This window comes from Penicillium brevicompactum, assembly GCF_028827555.1.
Source record: "Penicillium brevicompactum strain IBT 35665 chromosome Unknown utg000003l_segment0_segment0, whole genome shotgun sequence".
NCBI lineage: Eukaryota > Fungi > Ascomycota > Eurotiomycetes > Eurotiales > Aspergillaceae > Penicillium > Penicillium brevicompactum.
The window spans coordinates 296,037-308,832 of NW_026623206.1; the positions used below are offsets into that span (position 1 = coordinate 296,037).

The 12,796-nt window shown below is 49.9% G+C and overlaps 4 protein-coding genes across 4 annotated transcripts; 2 read left to right on the forward strand and 2 right to left on the reverse strand.

The window, feature by feature from the left end:
- Positions 1-2,649: 2,649 nt before the first annotated feature.
- Positions 2,650-3,233, reverse strand: N7506_003994 (mRNA splicing protein SMD1; the record flags this gene model as incomplete). Its single annotated transcript, XM_056953289.1, has 3 exons — positions 2,650-2,963; positions 3,074-3,123; positions 3,220-3,233. 3 exons carry the CDS (start codon positions 3,231-3,233, stop codon positions 2,650-2,652), a joined length of 378 nt encoding a protein of 125 aa, XP_056812178.1.
- A 3,646-nt stretch (positions 3,234-6,879) lies between these two features.
- N7506_003995 (uncharacterized protein) lies at positions 6,880-7,378 on the forward strand (the record flags this gene model as incomplete). The annotated part of the gene is made up of 2 exons (XM_056953290.1): positions 6,880-6,983; positions 7,039-7,378. 2 exons carry the CDS (start codon positions 6,880-6,882, stop codon positions 7,376-7,378), a joined length of 444 nt encoding a protein of 147 aa, XP_056812179.1.
- A 381-nt stretch (positions 7,379-7,759) lies between these two features.
- On the forward strand, positions 7,760-10,627 carry N7506_003996 (uncharacterized protein; the record flags this gene model as incomplete). The annotated part of the gene is made up of 1 exon (XM_056953291.1): positions 7,760-10,627. The coding sequence occupies one exon, from the start codon at positions 7,760-7,762 to the stop codon at positions 10,625-10,627; it is 2,868 nt and encodes a 955-aa protein (XP_056812180.1).
- Positions 10,628-11,199: 572 nt separating this feature from the next.
- N7506_003997 (anticodon-binding domain-containing protein) lies at positions 11,200-12,104 on the reverse strand (the record flags this gene model as incomplete). Its single annotated transcript, XM_056953292.1, has 3 exons — positions 11,200-11,313; positions 11,378-11,888; positions 11,968-12,104. The coding sequence occupies 3 exons, from the start codon at positions 12,102-12,104 to the stop codon at positions 11,200-11,202; spliced, it is 762 nt and encodes a 253-aa protein (XP_056812181.1).
- Positions 12,105-12,796: the final 692 nt, after the last annotated feature.

The window sequence follows — 12,796 nt, forward strand, 5'->3', positions numbered from 1 at the left end:
CTCATACTGCTTTTGGCAGTTGCCTCTAGAAGATCAATAGAGCTGAAGCAGTTTCCCAATGTGTACTCCGTACTGATCATCACTATCAGACCTGCCAGTGGATTTTGTTTTTCTACATTACTCATCTTCACATCGAACCATCGGCGGGGTATTCCTGGGCAAACTCTGATTTCTTCACATAAGGAGGCTTCATTGCCTCCTTTTGATCAGTTCGATGCCCGCTCAAAGTTTGACAGTCAGTGAAATGTCGGATCTCCACTATGAGCAATCATTCGGTCTCCACATGCCCAGGTGTCATGCCATCTGGAGTTTCTGACGAAGGGAGATCGCCGATTCGTACCCGCCTTTTCGGTCTTTTTGGCCCCCACTGGGCCAGAGGAATGCCAAATCGGGATGACAAGGCGTGGCCGTCAACGGTCAAAAAGGCTAAATGCTTTTTGATTATAGGGTACCGCTGTTTCGGCCCTGGTGATTAAGATCGGCAGTCGTTCTCAACGATGCGGGTCAAAGGTCACATGTATATTAGTGAGGATCATGGCTTAGACTGGATCTCTATCCAGTTACGGAGTACTGAATTTGTAACAGGGACAATGGGTCATTGAGCTTATCTCTTCTGGGCACCGCGTTTTTCGGTACTAGTTCGCAATAATGTCTCATAGTACTCTGTACGGAAGATGCCCGTCTCAGACGGTAAAATATACCAAAATATGATATCAGAACCAGCTGATTGGGAGCCTAACGGGCAATCAAACTACTCCGTAGACCACATGGCACCCCAGGGGTAACTTTTTAGATGCCCCAGATGCATACGTCACCTGAGGGTGTCTCTAGGCTTTGGAGGATTATACTATCTAATTTACTCCGTACAGATCTCCCTTGGGAATCCATTACAAATTCAAAGATTCAAAAGAAAAAAGCTAAAAGAAAGCATAATGAAATCTGCAATGGGGACCAAAGTGCCATCTCCGAAATCCGGGCCCGGCCCCGGAGGAGCTAAACTGTGAACAATTGGATCGATCAGGCATTCTGTAGTTCGCACACGGGACGCTTCGGATGCTCTGCGCCCGCCATCCACTTTCATTCCTGGCGTAGCGGGACGTGATTGCACAAATGCTAGTATATGGATCAAAAAGGCTCGGCTCACTCTAGCTGTAAGAGGACTACGGCAGACCTTAATGATCCAAATCACTCGATCCAAGAACTCAGCATACTTCGTAATGAGTCCATCGAAAATCCTATTCGAGGTGTTTGAACGCATCATGCTGGGTGGATTTCATTCGCGATATAACAGCGACAGGGAAATTCCTCATGCAGTCCACATTTTGTACGAGGACCTTATAGTTGCGTTGCTCAGTGACTGCCATTGTGAGGCTTGAGCTCTGAGACACCTTCCGAAGTCTTTCTGGCGATCACTGTTTATTCTTTTAATCTACTTTGACTTTACGGCATTCAATTTCACTAGTCTACTGCTGCGCCCACTGGACGAAGTCGGTATTCTACTTACACCTGGGCACCCGTGGGCCTGCTCAGGTGCCCAGGTGGGCTCCTGCTGCTTGGCTAGCGAGCTCCAGTGCTTCTGTTTCAGTGCATTGTGGAATACACAAGCCGTTTTCATGATACGGAGTAGGTCCCTGGTATGTGTTAGCATCAATCTTCGAGACCACTCGCGAGAGCGAACCCGAATAGGCACGAAGTAGGGTTCGGCGTCCATATTCTGTCCATTCAGAATCAGCTATTCAAACAGCATTCTACTTCCAAGGTTACGCCTTCACCAGTGTTGGTGGAGTCTGGACTACTCTCCATTGGATGCAAATTCCGAGTTGACTCGGCGGAACAATGAAGTCCAATCAACCCGTGCCCAGGTGACAGTGTTCCGTACGAATATCCCTTTCCTGGACAACGAATAGTAGACTACCGAGCACCTGGGCAGTTTCCTGGGCCGTTTGAAAAACGAGTGTTTTCACGCGAACCCGAGGTCTCGGGCACTTCTCGGAGAAATACATTTGGCGTGTCTTGCAGATCTCGAGATGAATTGCTACCCGAGATACCCAACGCTGGTTGCTAAATTGATTATCCATTTAGAGTTTCAGTGTTGCCTCAAGGTGCGTGTGGGTGATGGTGAATTTTGGAACCTTGCGATAGGCTACTAGATACGCGTCAGGGGAGATCCGTTGCTGTCCGGGGGTCCACGAGTGCTATACAAGCGGAGCCGGAGCCGAGAATGTATAGCAAGTATGTCTGGTTTCAGTATGTCTTTCATTTGAGTTTAAGTCATATGTTTTTTGGGGGGTTCTTGTCCCAAAGCAATTGTCTATGATCCTCAATTTTCGCCTTGGCAAACCACACTGTCTGATAGCGTGGATTGGGTTGGTGGAGCCGGCTTGTTTCAAGAACTTTTGATACTTTGCACTTAGCCAGCATCGCGGTGGGAGCTTGCGATTCGAGGCCCATGGAACCAGGTAAATTCATGGGCAGAGATATCCGTTTCAATTGCTTTTTTTGTTGCTCGATATACCGCCCATGTTCGAACCGGAATCCGTGGGTAATAAGAAGAAAAGGACATGTTGTTTGTGTCCTGTGATCATGCAAAACAGAACCGAATTTCGAAGACTAAAAACGCCAGATTGCCCTCTCACAAAATTTAGAAATTTAGAAACCACGACCGCGACCACGACCACGGGGAGGTCCTCCACGGCCACCACGGCCTCGTGGGCCACCGCGGCCACCGCGGCCACGATCTCCGGTCTCCTTTCGCGCCTTGTTCTTCGGCTTGGGAGCATCGTCCACGAGGAGGGTGTCAAGAGGAAGACTATCAGGGAGGATGTAATAACGGATCGTTGAGCCACGGATGTTGATGGTATCGAGGGAAACGGGGTCACGGCCCTTCGGGGTCATCTTGACGGTGCGGAGAGAGGTGTTCATTTGAGGGGAGACAGAGGTGATGGTTCCGTGAAGGATTGTGCCTATACACAAGGATCAAGTTAGAGGATGCCATGCTTTGCGTTTTTCGAAGAGGCTGTGGCCTTTGGAGATGCAAGGTTGGGATTGACAGCATGCGCGGGGGGTAGCTCACCATTCTTCAGCTCCACAGTGACCGTTTCATTGGCACATTTCATCAAAAATCTGGAAGATCACACAAGGTCAGCAGATGCGCTTTGATGGTGCTTCATGCGCCGCGGGAGCTCTTCTCGCCGCGCACAATGGAGTGTCGACACATACCGGACGAGCTTCATATTGGCAGTTCAAGCTGCACGCTAGTGGAAAATTTGAGGTGATGGATGAGCCGCTGGCAGATGGGTATTACTGTGGGGGCCAGGAGCGAGGAGCGCGGATTGGTTTTTGGTGATGCCGTCGGAATCGCAGAAGCTGAGAAGATATCGTCACGTGGTGTCACGTGATGTGACCCTTCACCTCTGTTGTAAAACTCACCCACCACATTCCTCTGGATCATTCATCTATTGTGATCAGTGAACAGATCTGGGGTCTATTCAAACCCAATACATTCATCCAAAGCTGTCATTTTTTAAACCCACGGAGAATTGACATGTATCTAGTGTTTTGGTACCTTTGACCCCAAAAGACCGCAACTTGTTCCACGGGTCTACAAAAACTAAAAGTCATACGAAGATAACGGTGCGAGCACTTTCTAGTAAAGCAGAGTCTATGATAGCATTGAAACTCGTACCAAGGCGATGAACGGCCAAGACGCCTTTTGTTCCCGACTTGCAGGTGGATGCCAGGTGCTATGTTGATGATTTTGAAGGATCAACAGGGACCAAATGATGGAGCGGTGGCTTTTGGGCACAACACATTAATGATCAGCATCAATAACGGCTGATCCTCTTCATTTACTCAGGTTTCCACTTCGTGTAATCGTATGGAGTAGACTACCGCCGAGTTCCGTCATCTGCACTCCGTTCAGTCTTCCTGTTTGTCCTCCGCTCGGGCAGGACTCCATTTCCGAGGTTTTTGGTGCGAGTTTCTTGCTGAAGAGTATCTACGGGCTCAACCCGTGGACCGAGAATCTTCAGACCGAGCACCCATTATCCGGTAGGCTTCTGGTCTTCTTGGAATTTATTTTGTCTCTGATTTATTTTCTTGGCGACTTGGCCAAGGCATATCACATCAAAAGTGGGTATGCAAACAATGTGCATTTCAAAAAAAAATTAAAAAAAACAAAACGCTTTATCATCCTCATATTGCAACAGTATGGTATACGCCAGTGCATCAGATAGCGACAATGACCGTTGACTCGGGCTCTTGGTGGTCCTTTCAATCAGTATCCTTTGGGGAAAATGTCCCCTCGTGTGTCAAGAGGCAGTCATGAAGTTCTACACGTTTCCTAGGGTCAGCGACGTTTACATGCATATCCATATGGTTTTATGCATATCACCCACCCAAGTTCGAAGGGCTAGAGTGATCTCCAATGCAGGTTCGACACATGGCTTGGATCTTTGAGAGTGATATAAGTGCAGATCCCTTGGGGGTAGAGCGGATCACGCCTATGGCTACAGGGGTCGATTGGGCTTTTTGACAAGCGCACCAGTCCGACGTTAGCTTTGGGGAAGACACTAAATTGCCACAGCGCTAAATAAAAGGGCAGAAGATCATGAGACCCTGACAAATGCCATTTCGCTTGAGCCATGTTTTGCTGGATCCACCATTTCAACTTTTTTTTTATCTTGATACATGCTTGCCTAGATCCAACGGCCCGGATATTGGACCAACCACCCAAGACCTATAACACCCAGGGTATTAATTATTTGGGAGCTAAAACGAACCGAGAACCGGATGCTACTAGGCCTAGTTCGGGTTGACTATCTGGGGCGGAAATCACCCGATTTACGTAGGGTTTTGAATACTACCGTTTACCCAGATAGGAGCTTGCGTACGTTTTGAGTTTCGTTTCAACGTATACTTTTCGTTCGAACTAAGATGTCATTCCACCAGATTGGGTTTCAAATGCACGTACCATTGTGAAATCTTTTCCTTTCAACGGTGCGTCCGTGTTCGTGGGGGCCAAGACTGATAGGGGCCATGGACAAGCACCGGCGGGCCGGGGATGGCGGACTCCATCGACTCCCAGTCTTTCCAACCCCCATTTTCTTTTTCTTACCTAGTCAACCTAGTCATATTCCGTACGCCGTAAAAATCATAGAACTTTGGTGCCAGCCACGCGGTAAACTATCGGGGACGTCATGGCCCCCAATTCGCCCCCAATTCCTATAATGGGGCTAAATTTCATGCCCAGACCAAGATATCTCCCCTGTCAAGGAGGATCATTACTGTACAGACCATGGCCCCAGTCGCAATCTCTCCCGAATGTTTTTTCCCGCATAGACTCTGTCGTACCCGTCATTTGTGGGGGTCAAAAGTCCGGCTCTGGCTCGTGATAGTAGTTCCCATCGGCCCACCCAATTTGAAGATCCATAAGATTTTGGTTTTTATTTTTTTTTAAAGTCTTTTAAATTCCCAGTCCGGTGTTCTTACGTGTTAAACAGCCAATGATCTCACATTTAAGATCGACCAAGACGGTGAACAAACGGGTAGTGGACACAAGTGTGTTTCAGCAACAACCCCGGCATTGAATGCAGAGAAATTTTCTAGAACTAGGTATTGGTTTTTTGAACCTGTGGGCCAGCAAAGCTACCCAACCGGGGACTCAGATCATAAAATTATTGCGGGGATCTTCGGTAGACACCCATCGATGGGGGCTTTTAAACACTTCATCGCGCCCGTTCCGTGGCCTAGTTAGAATCCTCCCAAAGCCCTTTTGATTTCCTATACCTAGGGCATTGACCGAATCTTCGGGGCACAAACTGTATGTTGACACCTTCAAGCATCACTATTCCCTTTCACTCGTATCATTTCGCCCCTGTTGCAGGACGTGCAATCTCACATGTCCCCGACTTATATAGTTCCTAATGTTTCCTGGAGAATCTGGCTCACAGGCATCATTCTCTCCCAGGACTCAATCAAGTTTGCCAGTCTCAGATTGCCCATCCGACATTGAAGCTTTGTCTCCGCCAGTTGATCCAGTGGAAACTCCAAGCTTTTCACCGGCTATCCCAGGATCAAGCCCTGACTGGTCTGGTCACGGTGCTTTTGTTGCGCAGAACCATTCCCTGTCAGCGCAAAGATTTGGTCTTTCAGTTTCTCCACAGCAATCAGCAACAGCGCTTATCCCTCCTAGGCAACTGGACACTCTGCTGAGCTCAGATTATCCACTCAACGATCCAATCGGCCACCCTCCTATTGAGGACACGAATCACACCAGACAGGAATTGTCCTCACAAACCTCACGGCAAGTCATAAGAGAATGATATGTTCATACCTGAGTCGCATCCAGGGCTAACCAGGTAATTCTCCCAGCAGCGGCCTTGGCGTCTCATCATACCCAATGTCGGTGGTATCAGATATGTACTTCGCTGGCCCGGTGCAGCACAATCCCCATGGTAAGGAGTCCCGAGTCAATTTTGAGATATGTCTTTGATGAAATTTGCAGAGCATCCATGGACGGGCAGGCCTTACCCTTTGCAGCCATCACCAGGACACATTAGCCCACCATTTCAATCTCCACACCAACCATACCCTTCCCCGGCATATCCAACAGGCTACTCTGGCCAGCATCTCAGATCATATCATGGATACCAACAACATGAGCCACAACTATCGCCGTCGTATCTTAGCACACCAAGGACTGTCGCACCCCACAGTCAATCTCAAGGGTAAGTGGGTTCCTTGATTGTTTCGCAACATACGTCTGACACGAGCAACGCAGCGCACATTTTAGCCCTTCTATGCACTCTCATTCCCCCTCTGTCCCACCCACATTGACCGAACAACCTCTCATGACGTCGTATGTCAAACAAATCATCCATGTGGCCTGCGTCGCCCAACAATCACGAAGCTGACGTTCTGCACAGTGCCCCTTATATGATGAACCAGCCCGGCTACTACTTCCACGAAGGCACAGCTATCCAGTGAGTTGTGCGTTGGCGTTATATCTCACCATCCTAATCAATGTTTAACTTTTAGATCACATGGTGCAACCATTAACTCCAACCCACCTTCGATGATCAGTCCTGAGCCAACCTACTCTTCACCAGAATCTGCGGCCACCTCTACCGCAGATACAGATCCTCCGATTCGACATGCGACATCACGTCCGCGACCACAATGCTGGGACCATGGCTGCAATGGCCGTGAGTTCTCCACATTCAGCAATCTGCTTCGGCACCAGCGTGAAAGATCGGGTGTAGTGGCCAAAGCTGAATGTCCGGTATGTGGTGCGGTATTCACTCGCACGACAGCTCGCAATATCCATGTTGCTCAAGGGAAATGCAGAACCGAAGGCAGAGAATCATCTACCGAGTAGAGACATAACTTATATGAACACACATCATTTTGCCAGGAGATCAAGACCTGGCGTTGAGGGATTCAAAGCTGTCTCACCGAATTGAATTGTTGTCTCAAATATTGTGAGCAGAACAGCCAAGGCCGGACCTTGGACCCTTTGATGTTTAGAGGCAACCACGTGATCTCGGGGATGACCCCAATTATTGTGACTCAATGGAAGTGTCCTGCTTCACAGTTTCAATTCTTTTAGTACAATGCCTTTTGTCGGCTTGAGTCTTGGAAAGCTTTATCTATCTCTATATTATTGTTTATTACCAATACCTTTACGGCCTGTCTGAGTCGTTGATAATATGGCGTCCATCTTCACCTATGACCCCGACCCGCCCCGGGTGTCTTCCCCATGGTCGACTTCGGGATCATCGACCCCCAAGTACCCGCATCTGCGAGTCGGGGGTTAGCTGTTAAGTCGCGTTCCAGCACAGCTCTATCGCGCACCAGCGCAGACTTATTGTCCGACTATGGAATTTCCAAACTCGAGCCAGAGCCCCAGGAGGGCCCCACGGAATACAAATTGCACCTGCTGCTTCGGCCTAGACGTTCATATATTTCTATCTCGACAGGCAATCTTGTCGCGGGTTCATTTCATCATCGTGCTTTGACATCAACATCTGCGTCGCCAAGTTCGGAGCCGACTCTGAGACCGATGCAAACAAGATCAAATCAGAGCCGCCAGCAGCGACTGCAGGGGCTGACTACCCAACTACTGTGGCGTTTGCAGCAGTCCTCCCCTTTTCATTCATCTACCACTTCAAAACTTGTTGTGCCAGTCCTCCCCGACGCAGCACCGGAGTTGGGTGCACCCTTGAAACCCGCCCGCTTGCTTCCGGGCCTCGAGGAGAGTCAAGGTGCGTTGTACGAGATTGGTGTCGCCGACGACGGTACTTTCGTAGGCCTCACTCAAGACGAGGTGGATGAAAGTGTGTCCAACTTGCGAACGATGGCTGCTAGCCTCGGATGTAAAGTCGAAATTCTCCGCCGAGTCGTGGTTGGACAATGCGAGTGGGCTGAGGATTCGCCCTCTGAGCCGGTTGACTCAACGCACAGCCACACCGAGAGGCTCTGGGTTGCTGAGGCTCTAGTCAGTCCGGACCTGGACTTCTACAATATATCCCAGGCCAAGATCAAACAAGGTCTGAGAAATGCAGTAGACCCAAAGCCAGGGAACGATGGACCTTCCAGTGAAGATTACTCTCATACGGAACAGATCCGAATATCGCTCACAGGCCCCAGCACAGCCGGAAAGTCATCTTTGCTCGGGGCTTTGACTTCCTCTGCACTCGACAACGGAAGAGGTAAAAGTAGGCTGAGCTTGCTCAAACACCGCCACGAGATCTCGTCTGGTATAACCAGTTCAGTTGCCCAGGAACTCATTGGATATACTAACGGCTCGTCTCCCAATGTGATCAACTATGCCTCTGGCAATGTTGCTGGCTGGGATGATATTCATGCTGCATCAAAGGGAGGGCGGCTGGCCTTTGTGTCTGACTTGCCTGGCTCTGTCCGATATCTCAAATCCACGTTGAGAGGCCTAGTAAGCTGGGCCCCGCACTATGTAATGCTGTGCATTCCAGCCAATTCCTCCGACCAGACCCTTGACGCCGGGCAGGCAGGAAATGAGCAATCCGAGCTTGAAACCTGTTTGGCATACCTAGAACTTTGCCTGAAGCTAGAGGTCCCCGTGTTGATTATCATCACAAAGATGGATCTTGCAAGTCGCAGTGGCTTAAGAGACACGCTTGCCAGAGTTCTCTCTACGGTCAAATCCGCTGGACGACAGTCTGCAATACTCCCAACACCGCCCGTTGGTGACAAACCAGTCGACCTTCAGCAAATCAGTGATGTTGACAGCCTCCAAGCGCAGAAAGCGATCGCTGCCGCCGAAGGAAAATGGGCTCATACTGTGCCCATCCTTCTGACTAGTGCGGTAGATGGTTCTGGTATAGGCAAGCTCCATGCTTTCCTTCGGTCCCTCCCAATCCCCGCAAGACCTTCGCAAAGAATCGTTCGTGTCCCGAATGGAGTTCCAATGTCGCCTTATGGCTCCTCGAACATATTCGACGTGGATGAAGTATTTGCAATCCCACCGTCCAAAGTCTATTCAATAGACTCAGAGACGAATGGACAAGAAAATCGGGGAATGGTGCTCTGCGGTTTGGTCCGACGTGGCAGTATTTCTATTGGTGATGAGATGGTCATCGGCCCCATTTTGGTGGACACTACCAATGATTCAAGCCAAGAGGCCCAAACACCGGGAGGGTCGCTGTCCCGCAGTGGGCCCGGTCCCTCGGGCGATCATCCGGCATCCCTCCCGCAGAGTTTATTGTCTGGCAAAGACCCGCAAGCGAAATGGCAACGCATCCGCGTTGTTAGTGTAAGGGACTTACGACTACCAGTGCGACGTCTTGTGAGAGACCAGGTGGGAACAATTGGCATTGAGCCAGTTGGCTATTTAGAAGATGGTGTCTTACCACGTTTCGGTCGAATACGAAAAGGCATGGTTCTTTCAGACTTCCATGTCTCAACCTCGGGCGGGAATGAAATATCGCCTGCTCCTGCGTTGCTTTCATTGCCTTTCCACACCGGATTCACCGCCACGTTCCGCTCAGCCGAGTTCTCTGCCCCGAACTCTCCTCCACTGTTACTAGGAGGAAATGCGATAGCCTATGTTGCCAATGTTCGCACCACGGTGCGCGTAATTTGCATGGCTCTTGCCGGCACTGGTGAAGAGACGTCGTCGGAGCCATCTTCTCCATCTGAACCCGAGTTCTTCAACTTCGATGGTGATTCCCACTTGCCTGCGGATAAGTCTAATCCCACTAGTGCAAATAGTATCATGAGCCAGGTGGACTGTGACGGGGCCTCCGATTCAGACCGCCGACGCAGCTCCGCCATGGACATCAGCAAAGTGGTATCTGGCACCGCATCTGCCTCGATTGTAGGTACCGCTTCCTCTGCACAAGCACTTAAAGAGGACGTGAAGATCACATTTGCGTTTGTTTCCTCGGTCGAGTGGCTCGAGCTCGGATCCCAAGTCATTGTGATGCCAGGTACTTCGGTCACTCCTGCGTCGTCTCAAACAGGAGCCACTGTGGCGTCTGCATTTGCGTCTGGGTCCAACTCTACTCCGACTTCAATATCAGGACTGGAGGGCTTTGTTGGAACGGTGTCAGATGTCATTCCCGGGCGAGCCCCCATTAGTTCGGCCTAGATTCAACTCGCATGCGGCCACTGGCTGGAACAGTGTGTGATCGTCTGTTGACCATAGTAATGTTTTTTGTTTTTTGTTTTTTGTATTCCAGCCGCTTGCTCCTTATGAGCATCCATTTTTCTTTTAAGCATCAGCATCAGCATGTCAGCGATCTCATAATTTGGATGCGTTTCTTTATGACTTGTTTATTACACTTAAATATTTAAGGAACATATCAATGTGGTTATGTCGAAGAATTGGTATTGTAGCAAGCGACTATGGAAATATTATTCTCAACCGGAAACAGCCCAACAACGAGATGCGAGGGAAGGCAGTTGGCAGCAATACCGTCGACTTGAGTCCATTGAGATCCGGAGATGGGAGGTCCTTAGCCGGGCAGTGTGGATGACTGCGCAATTGGGTTATAAGATCCACCTTCAAATCTGCCTCAATCTCATTGCAACATCGCTCGCTCGCTAGGGGTATCTTTCCATAAATCTTAATGAGCGCTTCACATCGCTCCTTTCAACGCTGAAGCAAGTCACAATGGTCGGACCTGTGTTGCAGACGCCTGAATCGATGACACAGCCACTTTAGCCACCCTTGCGCTGGTCACCGGGGCTGCTGGGGTTGCGCGAGAACGTGCTAGTAGAGCCGATGGTAGCGCTGGCATTGCGAAGCTCAATTTTCTTGCGCTCCATCTCAAGCTAAAGTGAAAGTCATTAGTTTGCGAATCGTAAGTAAGCTGACTCGACCACCGAAAGAACCTACCACTTTCCGCACTCTAGCAAGAGCAGCCGTGTCGCCCTCGACAATCGGGCGACAATCATCGATCCGATAGGGTGCAGCAATGGTGACAGCATCAGCGACAATTATATTATGTCCGTTCCACCGCGCTGGCATGGTGCGACTGAAAGCATCGAACAGCTCTTGAGCCTCCCGTGTCACACCCTTGCCACGACGTGCTTCGCGGTCAAATGCATCGCCAATCGCCTTTGCTTCACGAGCCTTGAGCGCACGTGTGTCCAAGGCCTGGATTGTGGGTTGCGCATCTGTGAAGGAGGAAGAGTTGGAGTTTGAGGGCGCGGCTAGCGCAAGAAGCTGGAAGTTCTGGATGCGGGAGATAGGAATGACGTGATAATTACCGGTTTGCGCTTGTTTAGCATCACCGGGGTTGTTCGCAGGGACTGTGTTGATTGCTACCAGGTTGGTGATCGGGCATGCGGTGAAAAGAGTACCTTCCAGGGTCGACTGAGTGGGTTGAGCGGTCGTAATACGGACGCTACAAGACAACAAAAGAGCCTAGTCAGCCCTGCAATTCGGTGGGATTGTAGACACATTTAGTGACAGATAAGACTCACCGGGCACCAATGGCCCCGCTCAAAGCTGCCTCCAAGGGCACTGCCGCTGCCGCCATTCCTGAGCCTGTGGCGTTGCCGGACTGCTTCTGCGCCGGCGCCTTGACTGAATTCTGACGCTTGGTCTCCGCCATAGGCATATGGCCCTTAGTGTTCAATGATCTGCACCTTTGCGTCAACAAAAGGCCAGATTGCGACCCGAGACGAAGGATAGAATCCGTAGACTGGTTGGAGCGCAATTTTCAAGTCCTATATTATGGGCCTAGGACATTGGAAGCCGAAGATTTGGGCTTGGCGTCGGCTTGACGAGAAGCTGTCGAGAGGTGTAGGTCGAAAGTGGGCTGGCGCTCGTGATTGACTCCTCTGTGGGGAAAAGAGCGTGCCTCGAGGGAGGAGCTGGTGAAGTGACAGGACCCCAAATGAAGAGAACCAGAAAACAAGCTCCACACCCAATCAGGTATTTATGGAGGAACAATGGACTCGATGGTTTGCGATAAGATGGCAGGGTCGACGTTGCACGGAGGCCCCTTCGGGTTTAGTGCTAACACCCGATTACTTCATCGCTGCCTGAGGCTCTATATTCGATTGGTATAAAAGTACGAACAATGAAGAACAATGAACAGCAATAGGTTCGGTCAATTCAACAATGGTGAATGAGGGAATTGTCTGGAGTAATGTATCAAAAGGGACTCATCTATTTTGGGCTATTCAAAAAGCCACTATTGTACGCGCTTCAATCGTCCCTCATACGCATTGTTTGCTAGTGCCTCCCAACTCAATCCTCATACACAAGATGAGTACGATATCATTGTCTCCGATACGAACCAAACGA